Source organism: Fundulus heteroclitus, chromosome 21 (assembly GCF_011125445.2).
Source record: "Fundulus heteroclitus isolate FHET01 chromosome 21, MU-UCD_Fhet_4.1, whole genome shotgun sequence".
NCBI classification, from domain to species: domain Eukaryota; kingdom Metazoa; phylum Chordata; class Actinopteri; order Cyprinodontiformes; family Fundulidae; genus Fundulus; species Fundulus heteroclitus.
The window spans coordinates 27,557,259-27,577,802 of record NC_046381.1 but is presented as its reverse complement, the minus strand read 5'-3'; the positions used below and the strand labels follow the sequence as shown (position 1 = coordinate 27,577,802).

At 38.7% G+C, this 20,544-nt stretch overlaps 1 protein-coding gene across 1 annotated transcript in view; it reads left to right on the top strand.

The window, feature by feature from the left end:
* The window catches only part of si:dkey-225n22.4 (collagen alpha-1(XXI) chain), a 77,326-nt gene that overhangs the window by 36,286 nt on the left and 20,496 nt on the right, over positions 1-20,544 (top strand). Inside the window, exons 19-25 of the mRNA XM_036125605.1 lie at positions 9,376-9,429; positions 12,936-12,980; positions 13,065-13,118; positions 15,904-15,957; positions 18,672-18,725; positions 19,817-19,888; positions 20,337-20,372. Coding sequence (XP_035981498.1) covers positions 9,376-9,429; positions 12,936-12,980; positions 13,065-13,118; positions 15,904-15,957; positions 18,672-18,725; positions 19,817-19,888; positions 20,337-20,372 — 369 coding nt within the window. The remainder of the gene's footprint in view (positions 1-9,375; positions 9,430-12,935; positions 12,981-13,064; positions 13,119-15,903; positions 15,958-18,671; positions 18,726-19,816; positions 19,889-20,336; positions 20,373-20,544) is intronic.

Genomic DNA, 20,544 nt, shown 5'->3' with positions numbered 1-20,544 from the left:
TGAGTGAAGTTGGCGAGAAGTTAGAAAAGTTAGTTATATTGCCTTCAGTGCAAAGAAAATAAGGGTTCATAAACATCTTTCCTTCCAATATTCTGTTTAATACGTAAAATGTGTCACTAGTTGTATTCTTTGGGAAACACACCAGCCTCAGAGTGAATAAGTCAGCCCGACAATCTACTGGGTTTCCTTCCTTTTTAACCAATCTGTCTGTAGGATTCCAAAGAACTAACTCTGTGAAGTGACTTCACGTGACGCGTGGTGAATTGGCGCCGCGTAAATAAACCGAACTAAAGCGAACACAAGCTGTTACTGTCAGATAAAAGGAATTTTGTTCATTTCTCTCCTGCTGGCCTTGTTGCACAACAAACAGCTAGTTTCTGAACAGGCTATCTGTTCTGGGAATTCTAGCGACCCAAGGAGGTTTTTCAACGCTCACTAGTTACCACAGCGGGAGGGGGGTAAATATTTAAATTAGTGCAAGAGATGTGTATAGTCCAATACACGGTGCTGTGCCGAAGTAAAAGTTCCCATAGAGCCTGCAGGGAGTGAGCAGTCACTGATAGCAACGCGGCAAAATAAAGATCCACATGTGAACCAAATTAGCACACATTGTGGTCGCCCGAGGAAACATCGACCATCTACCGTAAAACATTCCTTCTCAATCATCCGTGACAGCTCCATTGCATGTTAATGAGGCCTACAGTTAGAAAACCGTGCAGGGCTTCAGGCTGTCACTGTGGTCTTTAATCACAATGCTGCTTCACTTCAGCATCATACCATAAAGCAACGGTCAGGCAAACGTGGTACTGGAGATTAAAACATACCTCTTAGGACCAGGTCTCTTATTATCAGATTGAATTTATGATGAGTCGTATGAAACGCTCAGCTGGGGATGTGCGAGGTTTGATGTGACAAAGATAGTCTTTCTTCCCTCTAATCAGGAAATGTACTATTGTTATCGGTAAGAACAATAAGTTGCTTCAGTGTTTAAAATGGGAATCTTAAGGTCCAATTTGACTTACTATTATCAACAAAATTACCTACTGGCACAGACAAATGGAGCTAATCAAAGGGAAGAGGAGTTATTTTTAACTCCTCTGCTTTTGGTTTACGAGAGACTTCAGAGGCGTCCTAAATATAAAAATCAACTCAAAGTTGTAATTGTACGAGCTGTTAGACCTCCAAATGATCACTTGTTTGCCACAAGTAGCAGATGCAAGGGGCAAAAGGAGCTCTGCATGTTGTGTTTGGGGTTTAGATTTCACACAGTAAAGACCACTTTGAGTTTCACATGAATGAAACATTACCAAACTCTCTGTCGGATGATGGGAAACAGCTTTTTTCCTGTCTCCCCTAAAGTTTTCTATTAAATGAAGGTATAACGATCGGATAAGCCACTTCATAACGGTACCCCTGTTGGTCTGGAACCAAGATGCTGCTCCCTTATCTGTGTTGTTGGGGTTGCTGTTTTGTTGAGATACCCATTTCAAAAGAATCTTCTGTTCCGCAAAAAGCAACATGACCTATTCAAGTATTTGGATGCATTCATGATCCCTGCGTTGAAATATATTGGCTCAAAGCAAGGATCATGAATATAGGGATGTTTGTCACGGTATGGGGTCAACCCCATACCGTGACAAACATTCCTATATCATAAAGCCTGAGCCACTGTGCTTCACAATGTATTATGGTTATTAAATGGTAATTCAGTGTTTGGGGGTTATTTGTCACTGTCTGAGGTACCGTGGCCAAAAATGAACAATCATGCTTTCATCCGTCCATAAAATCTTACATTTTCTTTACACACTGTGGCAAATTGCAACCTTCTCAGCAACATTATGACTGTACTGGGGCTTCATATAGTCATGTTATTCCTAATGTGCTCACAGATTACAACCACACCCTCAAAACGGGCACAGTGCCCTGTGTTGTATTTCGGGCCGGATAAATGCAGGCAGTTGCATCAGGAAGAGCATCTGCCGTGGCTGATGCGATGGAGATGAGGAAGGTGGACATGCTGTGTGTTCTGGAGACCAAGTGGAAAGATAGCAAGGCTAGAAGCTCAGGAGCAGGGTTCCAGCTGGTCTACCACGGTGTGGATGGGAAGAGGGAGGAATGGTGTAGGAGTTGTCTTAAAGGAGCAGTTTGTCAGGAATGTTCTGGATGTAAAAAGAAGGTCAGATAGGGTGATGAGTCTGAAGCTAGAAACTGAAGGTGTGAGGTTAAATGATTTTTGTGGTTGTGCCCCACAGGTGGGGATCAGAATTTGGAGTTAACATTAGAATCAGATTTGATCATCTAGTTGCTACATTCAACATGGAATCTGATGTTGGTTCCCTCTTTGCTCTCGTTAAAGACATTCAAAGTACAATGTACAAGAAAGGTAAATTAAAGTATTTGTCATTTAAATATGAATATCAACATTGTAACAAAAGAGCAAGGTATGGTTGGATTGGCTCAAATAAGGATGGCATCGATCTGGGTACTCTGACTGTTCATCAGAAACTCAGTTTGGGGGAAGAAACTGTCTCTGAAAAGTGATCACGAAAGCATGGATCCATTCTAACAACAGTTTAAGCTGGTGTTGGCGTAGTTGTGTTGGTCTTGGCACACCTTGGGCTCCTTAGTATGAACTGAGCTTTCTTTAACCCCCACAGTCTACTGGAGTATTATTGCTGACCATCTCCATCCCTTTATGACTTCTGTAGCTATTTTCTGATGACTACTTCCAGCAGGTTAATGTCACAAAGTTTATCACCAAGTGTTTTGAAAATGAAATACAACTTTACTCCAATGGCATGCAGTCACTAGATACCCCAACAACAGAGCATCTTTAGGATTTGGTGGCTCGGTGTGCAGCTGTCAAATCTATTGGATGATGCTATAATGTCAGTATGGAGAAAAAGCTGTGAGGAATGCCTCTGACAACTAGTTGGAGCTAAGGCATGAAGAATTAAAGCAGTTCGAAAAGAGAAAACTGACTAACATAGTTGTTGGTAAGGATTTGTTACAATATTAGTAAGAATGTTAAAGCAGCTGCACTGTTGCTTGTCTCCATCCAAAGTGAGTTATATTTTGCTAACATATTAACTGCTGATTAACCAAAAAATCTAAACCATTTGTTTAATAGATTTCCAACATTTATGGTTCCAGCCGGTGTTGGATTGAACAAAGTCAAACTAACCTCACAGTTTATTCAATGAGGGCGGATTGTTGACACTGACGACCTGAAGTAATCGCTGGTCCAGCTTTAGATCTGCATCTGTTCTCTCTAGGTCTTCCAACATTTTCATGGCCCTTCTCCTCTGTTAAAAGCTCTCTGCACAGACGCAGAGCTTCTTCTTCTGATTTGAGCCATAATGTCAGATGCTGTGTTCAGTGTGTTTGCTGCGAGGAAACAACCGAATTAGCTCTTCACTGCGTCTGCTTTCGTTTGAAGTGTCTCACCACACTACGCACATAAACTCATACGAGCAGCAGACCTCATAATTACACAGCCAAGACGCCCAATAAATGACAAAAGGATATAAATCTGGGGATGTCTAGAAGGAGAGAAAATAGACAGGTCCAGAGAAGTTGGTGTGACGCTGGCCTTGTGTAAAGGCAGACTAATTCCCGGTTCACTGGTATGTCCTCTTAAAAACTGTAACATCTTCACATCTGGGAGCCGAAGCTCTAAAAAACAAATGTCAATAAAAAATATAGGCGGCTTAAAAAATAAAGCGAACCACAATTGGATGTATTGCATGTCTGGAACATTGTTTTAAAGCAAGGATCAAGCAAAGTAGTGATTTTTTTCACTACAAGATGTAAGTCTAGGTCTTTAAAGGGTTTCTTCCCTGAATGAAGCTCTAATGCAGCACGAGACTGACAAAAGATTCAAGAAATGCATGACCAGCAATGAAAATTCGGGTTAACCCGACAGAACAGCCGCTAGGTTTGGTCTAATTACGATGTTTGATATTTGTGCTGTACTAACAACTTGTTCCCAATAGATATATACATTTTATCGTGGACTCATAGTCAGGCAAAAAAAGTACAGACACACAAAAAGCTAAAAGAACAAATAAATCAGGAAAAGTATTTATTTTTTAACATTACAACCTCAAGGTTTAATGTAATTTATACGGATCTTATGTTCCGCACCACTTCCTGTTCTCAAATAGCTTTACAATTGCAAATCTGAAAAGTGTGGCTAAAATATTTCATATGTAAAAGATTTTAAATGTCATTCATTTTAGAATAATGCTTTTTTTTCTGTCACATTCAGTCCTAATAAAACTCCTGGAAGTTTTTGGTTGGACTGTAGAAGGTATGAATCTTTCTTCAAGGCAGCATCAAAAGAAAGATAGAAAGCATTCATATGATATATACCTCTTTCTAAATAGTTTTGCATACAGCACATTAGTCTGATAATTCAACAGACTTTTAGCGTCGGTGGGTAAATGTGAGAATAACAATAATATTAATAACATTTGCTTTGTTTCTGTGATTAGCTGTGTGAAGCTTTGCTGGGACAGTTTCTTCTAAGATCAGGTTTTTGATAAACAGCCGGGGTCAATCATGAATGACTAAGAGAAAGGAAGCAGGGAGAAGATGTTTTCTTGGAAGGATGTTGTGTGATGAGGGTGAGCTGCGGTTCTTTAATGCCTGAAGGATCCAGTTGAGCTGGTTGTAGAATCTGATAAGGCCCCTTCCTGGCCTCCATTAAGGTTTGTGTTTTTTCTTAGTGCATACAGTTGGTGGGTAACCACAGGGCATAACCAGAACATGACAGAGAGATAATTCTGGCCAGAAAAGGTTTTGGGATCACCATGTTGGAGCTAGTGGCTGTGATCTTAACACACTAATGACATCATTAGTGTTATTCTGGGTACTATTTGAGATAACATTATCTGACCAGTATACCCAACGATTTTGAGACGATATCTTGAAAGTTGCATGGCTCTTTGTGCTTTGTGAAAAAGACTCTGTCCAGAGTTAAAGTGTTTACCCTACCACGTACCACAATGCAATGCAAACCTGGCTACAGGACAGTGTTTGCCTCAAACTTGCAGCAAATACATGGTAGCTGTATTGGATCGAGGTCGGATCGCATTCACATCATAAACTGACCGCTCTAGAGGTCTAGATCCGATTGTTTTGGTCCGTACCCTGGTGTAATGGCTGTGTTCGTGGGGGGAATAGCTATTGCACAGTGATGCTCTGCCCCTCTTAACATGTAAAATCAGATTTAGCAAACTGGCTTGCTGCTCTCTTTGCAAATTACGGTCAAAATAGTAGTGACACAGCTTCCATTATAGTCCCTTCTTCACTGTACCCTGTTCCCATTGAGCTCTCACACAGCGAGCTGTTTTCAACACATTTCTCTCCGACCTTTGCAAGTCATTGTCAGTTTTCTAAACACCTCAGTATTATTTTTTTCCCTTACATTCTTCTCTGCATCATATCCCATTCCTGTTAGAAAACCACCCAGCAGCCATGCCTTCATAAGAAAACCAATGTGAACACATGGTGGACACATTGACTGCTAGGGACCCTGCTACTTTAGGTGCAAAACAACTCCAAATGATGAACCATCCACCACCATGCATGACAGAACGAGGTGTGCCTATATACCTCGGTCTCATTTGACGGAAAGATTTTTTTTTTAAGAAGTATTGTGTTTCCCTTAGATGCATCCCACCATGGCAGACCGAGCCTTCTGCTCGACCGCACAACACCTCTGGAACAGCCTCACTGCCCAGCTAAGGGCCATTAACAGCCTTGACTCTTTTAAAACAGGCCTGAAAACTTTTTTATTCACAAAGGCCTATGAATGCTAATCACAAACAGATTTTTAATGTTATCCTATTGTTTTTACTGTGTTTTTAATTTCCTTTTTCTTGTTTTTAACTTATATTAACTCTGTAGCACATTGAGATCTTGCTGATTATTATTATTAGTAGTAGTAGTAGTATTATCTTTTTAAACCTTGTCTGTTATGCTGACATTAAGCCACAAGTGTTAAGTCTTGTCATGAACTTTGACATTTAACCTGTAAAGAGTCAGAGGTCAACAATACTTACAATCCAAAAAGTCTTTATTGTCATTGGTTCAAGTATTGTTAATAGCCTCAGAATTTATCTTCGTACATAAATATCTAAACGATTATTTAGATTTTTTAATTAAAGATCAACCATTTAATCCCTATTTTTCAGATTTTAAAATAAAGAAAAACTTTAGACCGATGCAAAAAGATAATAAATAAAACATTCTTAAGCAGCACATTCAATATTTATGGAAATTTACTCAAGCAAGGTTTGAGTTCTAGACCACATGACAAGAAAAAAGTAATTTCACAAAAAAATATATGACACCTGTTTTGTTATGAGTTATTCTATTGTGGAAATTTCAAGCAAATATCTCAAGAAAACATAAAGAACAATTTGTTATGAGCCATTGTGGAGGGTCCAAAGATCCGTGTGCAGCATGGGAGCTGCAAGGTTGAGTATTGTGGTAAAGCAAAGGCTGTAGTATCTGAAATGAAAGTCTGACCTTGAGGTGAATTTGCTGGGATGTCAGATTCTGTGAAGATCAGCCGCTGTCCTAAATAGTTTCTAGCTGTACAGAATTATTCTAACTGTAGAAAAATGGTCTTCAGATTTTTTGGAAATGACCTTGTAACCCTTGGCACATTGACAGGCAGCAGCAGTTGCTCTCTAAGTTCATTGCTCACGTATTTCCTCTTGCATTATGGTAGCACACACCTGGCTGCTCCTGAGGAGTAAACCACAGAAACTCCTGCTTTTTAGGGACGTGCTCATACTTGCTGATGATCAGCAAGTCTATCTGGCTTCCGTCTCCCTCCAAGCTCATTCTGAAGCAGCAAGGATGTGCAAAGTTTTAGATGCATAGACTGTACAGTACTTTGATTGAGGCAAGTCTTTACCTATGCAACAAGCATTTCTTAATTCTACATATACTAACTCAACGCAGACAGAAGATTCCCTTATTTTCTCTTTTATATCACTCCCTTTTTGACCTTCCAGTAGGTGCAACATGGCCATAATACTCTGGCTTTTGAATAAATGGAACTAATAATGACATTTTAATAAAATGAGAATATCTTAGTCTTTCGCGCATTTTATCCTCATGATATTTTAGATTGGATCTCTGTGGTAAAAACTGCACAGAATCAGAAGAACCTCGAAGGAATCCAAAGGATGTGTGATTTACAAATGAATGCCAAGCCTGTTGTTCCTGAATATATTTTACAGCTTGTTTTACATGTTCATTGCCGGTGCCAGTGTAATGCTGTGGTCCGCCCTGGTACCAGCTCAAATACCACTTTCGTCACAACAGAGTCAGCAAATCTAGCTGAGCAGTAGAAGTTGCTCTGAGCAGCTTCTGGGGTCGAACAGATTGCTGGAGAACTATTTCCATATTGTGTCGCGGGTTTTGACTACGTTTGTTGGCTGCCCTCAGTTTTTGGTTTTTACAAGCCGCCTGCTCGCTCGCTGTGGGAGCTCTGACCGCAGGACTCACCACACAAGCTGTGCCCATGCAGCAGTAAAAACTGCTGCCAGAGATGAACTCACGGAATCAAGTATAAAAAACAGAAAGCCCCTCTCATTTTCAGATACAGCTTTGCAGCCTGCTGGTAAAACCCAACACTCAGACAGTGGATTTCAGGTTATGTCACTAGAATGACCAGCATGAAATATGAAAAATCCTGTTTCAAAACTTGAGTGGGTCTCCTTAAAGGCAATTGTCTTCTTACAATGCAACCTGAAATGTTCCGGAGAGATTGGAGGGAAGAAGCTGTGCATATCCATTGGGTCGTTTACAGCAGGCAAATGTCAGGTAGTCGTTTTTCCTTGGTCTTCTGCTCACCTAAAGTGTCGCTTTCTGCTTGCTCACCTAGCTTGTGTAAATGCAGGGGTCTAGTCACACGATTTAGTCACACATGCAACCTAATTTTTCAAGGGTGCGAGTAAGCCAAAAAATCTGAGGTCACACCAGTGCAATCAGCCACGTAAAAGAAAATCTCATAAATTCCGATAGAAAACCAATTAGTACATTGTTCTTTCATGGAACAAACAAAATGATCTTATTCATGTTGTTTCCATAGCAATATTTTCTGCCTCTACATGGAATTTCACGCTTTTCCAACCTTGTATCATCCCCCCTTTCACATCACCACTATTGACCACTTTGATTTGGTTGTAAAATGGCAAAATGGGAATTTCTTTTTAAATGTGAAAGGAAGCGAAACTTTTGCCAGACACTGTGAATACACAACTGACCACCTCTACAATTGTTAGGTATGTATATGAAGAATGGATGCAACTTCTGCTCCCTTGGCACATTTTTAATAGTTTAGATAAAAGTTTGCCCCTAATGCCTCAGACTAGATTTCTCAACTGAAAGGCTAGCACTAGTTAGCCCATTATTTAAGTATATATATATAAAAAGAGAATAATTCCCCCACCACTCCAATAAAGACAAAAACAGCATCACTTAAATAAATCCATCAAAATGACTTTTTGCGGCGAGAACTGTAACTGTTCTACAGATGTTACTCATTTCCACTGTCGCACTTTCTAACAAAGTGACATGGCAGCTCAAAACAAGACCACACTACGGGTAACAGGGGCACAGTACTGCGTTCATCATTTATGTTCGGTGTGGGAATCAAAAGATCTTAAGTTTAGGTTTTCTATTTGTTTTCTTGCAGTATTGCAAAGGGGAAAAGTAGGTTGATGAACAACTAATTCTGCCCTGGTTTTACTGGAGCTCAGAGCTGCATTCAACACAATTCAACAACACAATCTTCCAAAAGAAAAATAAGACCAGAAAAAAGAACTTTGGTGCAAAATCCTCATGGACTCCAAATGGCAACATTTTCTTTTTACATTTTTTTAGATTTATGCTCTATCAGATTTGTTTGTTGTTTTATTTAATTGTGTGCAGCAAATGTCACATTATAGGTGAAAGTTTGAAATTATTTATCAAAACTTAGTACTTACACAATACAAACCTGACATTTTAACACATTTTACACTTGATTTTCCACTCACTTCCTCTGCATGATTTTCAATGAATGCCTCTGCTGTAGTGCAACTCAACGACTGAAATGTGAATCCTTGCATTTGAGTAAATGTAGACTTTGTAAAGCAAGAAAGTAAGGACTTAAACATATTCTACCCATGGTCCTGGTGGAAAAACAGGAGAGAAGTGCTACGTTAGAGGAGTACTGTCACCCAGCTGGAAGATATAGGAACTGGAAGTTTTTAACCGAAACCAAAGCATCCGACAACAACAAAAGTAAATCTCATAGCACCGATACTTGCACATTAAAATGTATTACCACTGTTCTTCTTGTCTCCTCAGGGAGAGAGGGGTGATCCCGGACCAGTTGGTGCTGTTGGACCTAAAGGTGCCCCGGTGAGTTGAGATAAATATTAGTTTTTTTACATCATAAATATGTATCAAACTGCAATAATGTCAGCCATAACTGACAATTCATCCAGGCTTTATTCCCACACAGCTTCAGGTGTTTACATGCACTTGTCATGGTCATACATACCTTCATTCTCAACTTTTAAAGATACATTTGGACTGTCCCAGGAAGGAATAATATGAAAACAAAGTAATGAGAAATGTGTGCAAAACTTTGAAAATCTTAAGCATTTCATAGTCATGGGGGTCAAAATTATACATTCAATTGGAATAATAATGCCTATTTGCGGACTCTAATTCCTCAGAGAATGTCTGATTGCACAGTTCTGTAAATGTAGGTTGTCCTCATTACTCTCCTCATGTTCTTCCAGTTGGAGGCGCTGCAGCCTCCACACCACAGAGAGAGACAGCTGGTCAGAATGCTTTCTTTGGTGCTTCTGTAGAATGTTGTGAGGATGGGCGGAGGCAGGTGGACTCTCCTCATCCTACGCAGGAATTGATAATTCTGTACACTATACCAGCCACTTGGTTATGGCATTCCATTTATTATTTCCCTGCTAGTATCTTACATCCTGCTATGAGATGCTAGATGGTTTCTAAGGCCTCTTTGAACAGATCTGGGGCTCTATTGCTCTGGTGCTCAAGGTCTGCTCCTGTGCTGCCATGATCAGTGCTTCAGTGCTGACCTTCAGTCCAGCCCTCTCTAGCCATTGGTAGGATTTGGTCATATCTGCCACTTCAGCTGTCGGTGGTACATCCCATGGAGGAAATACCCCTGTATGTCTGAGACATTCACTAAGTGCTTCATCCCTTGGGGGCATCTTCCTGATATATTCTTGGAACTTGGATGTTTCATCTTCAATGGTGCCTCTGATGCCCATCATGCCCTTTTGATGAATGAAATCCACATATTCCCTAACATGTATTTTGATGTGTTTGGATGTTATCTGTTGTAGGTGAGACCCAAATTTACACACTGACGCAAGCCCATCCTCCTCTGTACACATCCAGGCTGCAAGCATTATTGCGTGCTGTGCAGTGCCACACTGGAATGTAAAGCCACACTTCTCCTCCCTAATCAGACTGTTAACAGGCAATGCTGGGTTTCCTTAACTATGAATGCAGTTAGTTTATTGTTGCGCATAGTTTTACTGTAGAACTATATTGTCTTAGTTCTTATTGCCTTGTAACGCAATCATCATAAAACTGTCTCCATGCTCATTCCATTGAGTTGAAGATTTACTGTCTAAGACACAGACACACAAACCCAATGCTGTAAAAGAAGCTTAATACATCATCTGTTTGTTGTTTGGAAAGTTGACACAACAGACTGCATAAAAACGTTCAATAATGACATTTAAGCAGGTTCAGTTTTGTTAAACCTTTAATTTTAAAGCTGAATAAACTGGGGCCATGCTTCTACATTAATCTGGGATGTAACAAATTCAGGAGGTGTGGCGAGATTTTACAAACATTTTCTGTAAAAGAATCTGTTTTTTTGTTTTCATAAATGGATTGAAGGTGTCACAAACTGGTATTTGAAAAAAAGGCAGTCAGTTTAGATATTCAAGGCCAGTTTTGATGGGTCTATATCTTTTTTCTCAGTATGTGTTTTTACAGTCACGTTAAAGTAATTTTTTTTAAATGCTCTTAAAGAAGTGTGGAAATCCCTATGTATTTTAGATTTTGAACTAACGATAATCAAAGGCAGTCCAGACTTTAAAAACTGTGGAACAGTCCTTAAGTTTAGTGCCAATAGGAAGCTGTCTTGCACATGCTAGCTGTACTGGTTAGCTAGCTGTGATATTTTTTTGTGTCTACAAATCGTTTATATCCTGTCTGTCATCAAAGTTAGTTTTTTCTTTTGAAAAAATGCTGCCCCCTTTGTTTTTGTCTGAAGGCTGTAAGTTTCTATTGCTTGACTCAGTCAACAACACAGGTCAACCCAAGAACTATTTATATTCCCTGGTTCAAAACAAGGGTCTGTCTCTGACATAGCTACTGGGTGTCAAGCTTAATACACGCACCTCCCCACCTGGGACTCCAGATAACGGCTTACTTTTACATCTCGATCTCATACCAACAGTAGCTGCACCGAGCTTCAAGCGACATTATGGGACGGCAGTGGTGCAGGGTTAGGGAGTTTGTACTGCAGTTGGTGGGTTGCTGGTTTGATCCCCCGCTCTGACTGTCTCAGTTGTTGTGTCCTTGGGCAAGTTTGTCAGTCTGCCTCAGTGGCTACTAACATAGCTCACCACCGTCTGTGTGGGTGAATTAGTGTAAAGCGCATTGGGGTTGTCAGACTATATAAGCACTATACCATACCATTCATAATTTAGTTTTCTTGCTGCGAGATTGCTGCCCTAACTGTTAGTCATTTGGGAACGTTGTTTACGTACTTACAGGTATCAAAAAGCACTGTACTGTACTGCCCTTGACCTTACCTTTTACTAATTTAGTTCAGCTAGTAAATAGTGTTCAAAAATTCAACTCAAAACGTTTAAAGTTTTGACTTGATTTTCAAATCAAAACTTGAATCATGAATTTTAACTTTCAGCTGTTAAAGTTAATTGTTTCTACTCTAAAAAAAATGAATAAAATCTACCAAAATTTTTTTTTAAATGTTAAACTATTGTTTTTGCGTTATTTACAGGTGTGGCGCAATAATATTAAAAAATAGGTAGAAATAAACATCACAAAAGCTTTAAAGACAGAAAGATCTTACTAAAGATAGTAGATGTAGCAGTGGCAATCCTGTCAGAATGTGTGGTTGAGCTCAGCTCCTCAGGTAAAAACCTGTTGCTTCCAGACTTAACCAAACACAGAACAGAAGGTAAATTTTTACACTATATGTTTCAAGTAATGACACTCACAGAACGTGTTAAAACCCATCACTAATGCATGTTTCCAAAGGTTTGAATCCCTAGCTCCTTGTGTCTATCAGCAGGCAGGCCTTGGGGCTTTATTTCTCCAAGTAGCCTTCTCCTTTATTTCAGCCAGTTTGCTTAAAGTCTGCTTTTCCAACACATTCCACAATCCTTAGCTTAACCGAACACAAAAAAAGATTTGCAGAGCAGGAGAATGCAAACTGTCACCTCCTTTTCATACTGCCATAAACAGTATGTTTTATTCCCACGCATCTTCAATGTTTCCAATTTTTTTCTCCTCAAGTTGTAGGTTTCAAGTCCTAAAACTCAAGTATAGTTAAAATATAAAATTACTGCTTTCAATCCTGGGTTGTCAAAATGTAGTTTCAGAGAGGATCGAAAGACATCTTCTAACTCATTCAGATTAACAGAAAATATTAGCATAAACTGGAGGCTGTACTCCAGTTTACTCCAGTTGGAGAATGAAATACTCATTCTACAACAAATTTGTATGCACTGTAAGTCGTTATGTGACGTTTTCCATCCTGTAAGGATAAAAAGAAACAAATAAAAACCTCAGGAAACAATTGTAATCTTAACTTTGTCTACTTCTGTCATTCACAGGGTCCCAGAGGACCTCTTGGTGAAGTGGGCCCCCAGGGATCCCCGGTAATGTCTGAACTGACTTGTTGTGGACTTCTTGTTGGTTTCAAGTTCTTAACATGTCCCCTGTGCTTTTGAATCCATTCTTAGGGTGAACAAGGCTTACCTGGGCCTCAGGGACCACCTGGTCTCAAAGGAAACCTGGTTAGTAATAAATTCTGTTTCAGGCTTTAGTGCTTTTGTCTGAGTTCTGTACAGCCCTCTGTGAGTAAGTAATTTCATATTTATTGAAAATGTAACCTTAAGAGCAAAAGTAGGTATAAAACAAGATAGAGGAGGATGTGGCTGATGGTTTTGACCCTCATTATATGAGTAACAACAACAAACATAACTGACCCAGCTATTAGTCACATTTTCTTCCTCCAAGGTACTGCCCTAGCTATATTTTTGGTACCCCTGGTAATGATGTGTAAAATGCGTGAAAAAAAAAAACATTCAAAGAACAAGATGACCAATAACACAATTATTGGTATCTGTGTTGGCAATAGTTTGTCAGAATTTGGGGATGGAACATACAGAGAGAGAGAGATCTTTGACCACTGATCTCTCCTGATCTAGGATCTCGTCCCAGATGATTATAACAATGTGTAACTTATACCGTGATAAAATCTCAGTGGCGTGGGAAAAAAGTAACCCAAAGACCACGATACCCCGGACCATCTTTCACTAATGAACGTGTTCTTTTTGGTTGTGTTCGGCATTGGTTTTGTCCCACACATACCACTTAGAATTATGGTCTAAAAGTTCAAATTTGGTTTCATCAGGCTCTAAACAGGTTTTAGCCAGGTCAAGTATGTTTTGCAACCCTGCTCTTTAGGGCAGACAGATGTACAATCCAGAAGATTCTTCTTCCATGAATAATAAAACCAGTTGAAATCCCTGCAGCTCCTAAAGGGGAACAGTGTCCAAATTGAATTCTGTCAATGGTAGGGTTATTAATATTTCAATACAATAAACACAAAAAGCATTTTTTGGTGTCAAAATTTGTATGAAATTAGGTATTTCAACTCCCGAAGTTGGCAAACACCTTTGCATAACAGCGCAGCAGACCTACAGACACATTCTGCTACTCTTTTTGTTTTTTAGAAAGCAAAAGCAAATGTGCAAATTAGAAGGGTTGATTGATTGCTGCTCTCTCTGAAGATCTTGAGTGTTCAAGTTGTCCGTTCCATTCTGATTTATCTCATAAAAAGAACCCCCTTCCTGTTACGACCCCTTTTAAAACAGGATTCATCCTGAAGGTCACGCTTTGATATCCCAGACCTTCACTTGAAAGCTGAAAAATGTTATTTCCCTTCCTTGGTTTTATTCAGGGAGGTTGCTCATCCACAGGTGGGGATGATGTGTGCCCTCTCTATTTAGTAGTGATCGGTAGGATGATAAGCCCCTCTAAAACAGCATCAAATAATCAGTCTAAGGGTGTGCATCTATATTATATGAGACTATCGTTGCCTTGATAATCCTCTTTACCTTCTTTTCGCTGATAAAAAAAAACTCTTGCAGAGAATAGATTCTTGTGGCTCAATGTTCAGGGTTCTGCTGCCCTCTTGTGTTCACCTAAATATTACAAAGAAACAAAAATACACGTATACGACATGAACTGGAGACTAGTCAGTGCTAGTTTTTGTTAGGAAAGCTTTCAGCTTTCCTAACAAAAACACTTAAAGTGAATGAATAAATCTGTCTTTCAATTCAATAACAATTTTCTTTCTTTAAAACTGTGTTTGTCTCACGCACTCTACTGAAAGCCTGCACAGCAAGCTGGCCAGTTTAGAATCATATATATATGTTATATATATATATATATATATATATATATATATATATATATATATATATATATATATATATATATATATATAAACAATACAGAATACAGTGCCTTGAGGAAAGTAGTCACACCACTTGCACTGTTTCACATATTGTCACATTATAGCCACAAACTTCAAAGTGTTTTATTGGGATTTTCCATGATAGACAAATAAAAAATCTGAATATTTCTGATGTTACCATTTTCAAAATGTAAAATGTTTTGTGCATTTTTATTCAGCCTCCTGTCCTCTGATACCTCTAAATAACATCCACTGCAACCAGCCTCATTCAGAAGTGGCCTAATTAGTTACTGGGGTCTCTGTGTGTAATTCCAGCTGTTCTGTGAAGGCCTCAGATGTTTGTCAGAGAATATTAGCGAACAAAGAGCATCATTAAGACAGAGAAACACAGCAGACAGGTCAGGGAAAACATAGTGAAGCAGGGTCAGGTTACAAAACAAGATCCCAATTATCTGAAAATACAAGGAGGGTGGTGTGGCTGCAGATCTACCAAGACATTGGTATCTACCTGGTCCAGCATTCCAGGCAAGAAGATTAATTAGAGAAGCAGCTAAGTGGCCCATGCTAACTGTGAATGCCATGCATCATATTCCTTCCACTTCAACATTTTCTTCTATTCTGTCTCGGTCTATTACACAAATCCCAGTAAAACATAATGATGTTTGTTGTTTAAAGTTACAAAATGTGGAAAATTTAAGGGTTATGAATCTATTTGCATGGCATTATTTCATATTTTTTTTTACCTCTTTTTTATCCAGTGCATATTAGTTTCTGTGTTGTTCATATTTTATTGTAATAACGTCTGACATGCACAGATGATATGTTTCATAGTTTTGTTGGCTGATGGTAAAAAATACAAAGTTCCATAAAGGACAATACATTGTTTGCATCCCATTCTATTTCCATGCCATAGTGTATATATGTGTTTGTATAATCATGTGTCTCTACTGTGAGTTGACCGTTTTTCCTCAGTGCCTCCTGACTGGTCAGTCATACACTTTGTCACACTGAGCTCAAAAAACCTTACTTTGTCTTTTTTGCCCTTTGATTTCCTTCCTCTCCGTCCCCTGTGTCCTCCTCTCTGTCTTTCTGACCAGGGAGTCCAGGGACCCCAGGGTCCACCAGGAGCGATAGGCAGAGATGGTCCCAAGGTCAGTGTACTGAACATTATAAGTAGTTATTATGCTGACTAAGGCCCAGCGTTTCTCCCCAACTTCCCTTTTCCTGAATCTTCTGATAAACAACACTGCATCTTCGTCAGAGCGAGTGAAAATAAGTGTTTAATTAATTTTTGTTATATTTCAATTATACTTGAAAATGTTTTTTTTGTATTTCATGCCTACATTTTTCAGCATGTGAAGTTGCAAAAAATACAGCCAAACTTTGGTTCCTGATCCAATTAACAGTTGAAAACGCCTGTGCCACTGTCGTCCCAAACAAAATAAAACAAAACAAGAAACAAAACAACGGGACTGCTTGGGAGCCCCCCCCCCCCAGCTGATGATTTAATATTTAAAAATTATGTAATCAGACAGACAAATATATAAGGTTCTGTGAAAAATCTGGTATTTTAAAGATAAAAAAATATATACAAAGAATAACCTAATTGCAAAATAACACATTGAGGCAGAAGAAACACTTTTAAGATCCTTTTCAGCATTAAACTTGAAAGCCATACTTACAGCAGTTACTGTATATACAGTATGTTAGAACAGTGAAAAGCACTTCCAGTGACAATATCTGCTGTTCACTGTACATTCATTTGACCTTCAAGTGGCTCAATAATCTCAGCAAATAGAAAATAACATTAAAATAACAAAGCTTGTGTACAAATACGAAGTCTCACTTTAAGTCTCACCTAAGCTCCTGGTTTTTGTCTCTCTTGTGCATTTCTGGGTAAAACAAGTATGTTCTTTATTCATGCAGTTACTCACAGCAGGTAGAGTAGCCAGAAATTTTACTCAAGTCAGAGAATTGATACTTGAGAAATAATATGACTCAAGTAAAATGAAATAGTACAGTGCAGTAAAACTACTCATAAAAGTACATTTTCTTCAAAAAGTATTTCAAGTAAATGTAACTGAGTAAATGTAACTAGTTATCACCCACCTCTGGCCAAATGGACCATGTGGTGACATTTCACAACTTGGTTTAAGTTCTTCAAACCAGGCAACTCATTAACTGGGTTTCCAGTTAATGAGTTTGTAATAGATTTGTTTTCTGCTGCTTTTTTAAATAGTGCTTTACATGTTTTTTTTTTTCTCTTGGAAGACTTCCTCCTGGAAACCCTTGTTCCCCAAATGCTACGGTTCAACTTAATGTTCTCAGTTTAAAACATTAGTTGCGGTAGCTTCAGGTCCAAGACCTGTGGTTAAGAAGTGCATGCAGGTGATCAAATGTCTAAATGAGTCAGCAGAGGCTGACACAAGTCGTTTGATAGTAATCCTCGTCTAAAAAGATTGAATCACACAAGTATGCATGCATCCACACTCTGAACAGAGTTACACAGAGACTCGTACTCAGTCCCATTGCCACACTTCAGTGATGCTAACCAGTAAAAGTTAGCGGCTAAGCTATGCGACATGGTCCAGTAAAAGTTCAAAACAAAGATCCACAGTTACTGGATATGTTATAGCATAGAAACAAACAACTGGAACACTTGCTGTAAGACCATTTTAGGTGATGCCAATGTTAGCTTTCTTTCCTATGTGACCAGGATTAGCACTGATCTTGGCTAACTGGTTAGCTCAGGTTGTTTTGCATTATTTGATCGGGTGTTTGGTGGCACATTTGGCAGCAATGTTGCTTGGCAGCAAGAAGGTCCTGAGGTCAAATCCATGCCTCAGGACTTTCTACAAAGAGTTTGCATGTTCTCCTCATGCATGTGTGGACTCTCTAGTGGTACCCTGGCTTCCTCCCCCAGTCCAAAAACATTTTTAGGTAAATTGGTCTCTCAAAATTGCCCTCGTTTCTGTTTTATGTGTCTTTGTGTAGACCTCTGATGGATTCCCTAAGCAAAATGTTGTTAACTTAAGTATATGCTTAAGTCTTAGTGTTAATGTACTTAATCCTAGACTTCTGTTTATACTTTCAGTATAAGTGAAGTATACTCCACTATACTTTTGTTAAGTATATGAAGCAAAGTTTTAAAAAAATAAACTTCAAGTACACTGCCTCATTTTAAGTATGAAATAAGTATATGCACAGTAAACTTGAAAAAAAAAAATACTTTTTGCACAGGGCTGGCAGTCTGTCCAGGTTGTAACCTGTCTCTCTTCCAATGACTACTGGAGATAATGACTAGCTCTTGCGATACTTCTAGGGTGAGCAGGTATAGACAATGGATGGATGGTTAGATTTCTTGACTGAACTTACTTGTTTAGAGAACATATTCTTCCCCCTTTTTCAAATGGCTAATCAATGGTGCAGTTACTTGTCACTGTTTCATTGAATTCATTTAGCCAGTTTGAAACACAGTACAATCTCATGTAATGCCAAATTTCCATTGCCATTTCAAGCCCAGCATGACTCTACTCACGTCACTGTGTGACGTGCCTGAGCAAGTTCTCAGTTATCTGGGTCATGGCAACAGCAAACAGGCTCAACTCGAAGGCAACCTCTGATTGGCACAGAGGGTTAACAGTGAAGCCACGGAAAAAGGGATCATCTGAGAATATAACCACTAGTAATATTCCACTTCCTTTCTGGGTGCCGTCTGTGCTAATCACATTCAAATGCAAATATAAGATATGGTTTTATTGGCCTTATTGGCCAGTGGGCTGGTTACTTACACAGTTAAATGCTGATTTAAAATGTGATTTAGAGTTATGGATGAAGTCAACAGACTCTCTCTTTTTTCTCCTAGGGGAAATGTGGTGATCCAGGAGATGCCGGTCCCCCTGGTCTTCCAGGACTAAAAGTGAGTGAAGATTTGGGGGTTAGAAATGTAACCTGCTAAATGTAGCTCATGTATTTTTTGGAACAGTTAAACTTGTTTAAAGTAGACAATATTTCACAATGTGGTCACATTTAGGTAGAACACTCAAAATTATGAACACATTGGGAAAAGTAGTTTTCTCCAAGCATAAACATCACTATTTGAGTTCCAAGTTTGCATTTGTCAGCAGGTTAACATGTTGGGCCTTTAGAGCGCCATGAACATATTCTACTTGTGTCTTCTAATATTTTTTATTATAACATTTCATACCAAGGCTAAGTATTTTCCAGGCTCCTTTTTTTTTTTTTAGCATTTTTGACAGGAGTCACAAACAGAGGTTGTAGATTCAGCTGAAAATAGGCAACACAAGCAAAGTTCTGAGATGTGCACCCATCATTCAGTGGTGTTAAAACAAATTAGGGTAGGAAGACAAACGATAAGCTCATGTTAATGTCTTAAAATTACCACATCAGATCAAAATTCAATGAAAACTATAGTATTTCAAACATTTTACTTCATTGTTGACAAGTCTAATTTGTTGTATAAAAACTCTTCTTTTCTACGGATAGGTTAGAAATAGCATAATCATTTAAAGATACAGTACCATAAATTTTGTTACCTGGCTAAAAGTGTAAAAAAAAAGAAAGAAAAAAGACTGAAAATATTTCTTAGACTAGAACGCCGCTTCATTTATATGCTGTATGTTGAATTTCAGCTTCAGTCTCAAGTCCCTGGAAGGGTTATTTATAATTCACATTCTGACACTTTCCCCAGTCCTAAGTGATGACAAATACACCCACGCTACCACTAACAAGCTTCACTGTGGGAATTGACTTCTCATGACAGTGAGAGGTTGTGGTTTTGTACAATGTCTTCCATCATGGCTAAAAATGGATTTCAGTCAAATATGTGACCACAGCACCTTCTTTAAAGCTTTTGAGTAAAACGGGTGCTTGATAAAGAAGCATGTGTTGAATTCAAAACACTTTAAGGATGTTTTTGCTTCATATTGAAATTTAAAAATAACCTTTTAGGAAATTATTTGTTTCAACAATGATCTTTTACCTTTCCAGGGTTTGGTGGGGGAGCCGGGCTTTCCAGGCCAGCCCGGTGCTACGGGGCGGCCAGGCTTTAAAGGTCATAAGGTGAGAGTCTGAACATGAAAAGGATGTATAGATAATACCTTCACTTCTGATTTGATCTACACTGAATAAAGTTTTCCAATGACAACCGAGACAACAATAATTACTGGATCCAGGGCTTTTGGAGGCTTACAAAATTCCCATGTTGCATTTTGGAAATATTTACAGCTTAACATAATGAAACTTCTTGATGTACTAACTATTTTTTCGCTATAGTCTCACTTAAACTGTGTAAAAGTGTCTTTCACACTTGTTTGGGAGTGAGCCCGGGTCGATAGAAATCCAGTTTACAGTCCTGGTTTTGTTCACCACCTACCTTGTTTGCAGTTCAGTAAGACAATGGTGCTAGTATTTTTAAATGGTGCCCTCTTTATCATCATGCTCATATTTTTGTTTTTATTACCTAACTGTAACCTTTTTATGGAGACAAATGTTCTATGTTGTGTTTTAGGGGGAAAGAGGAGAGTCTGGCTCTAAAGGAAACCAGGTAGGGGGAAATATCTGTCTCCCAAGGCAAATTTCATCACAATTCAAATGTTTAAGAATTTTATGCAGTTGCTATCAATAGTTTTATTTATCTTTACTCACCTCTATCATCAAACTAAAATAATGAATTACTATGGCACAATTGAGCATAATTTACATTTTTATTACCTTTT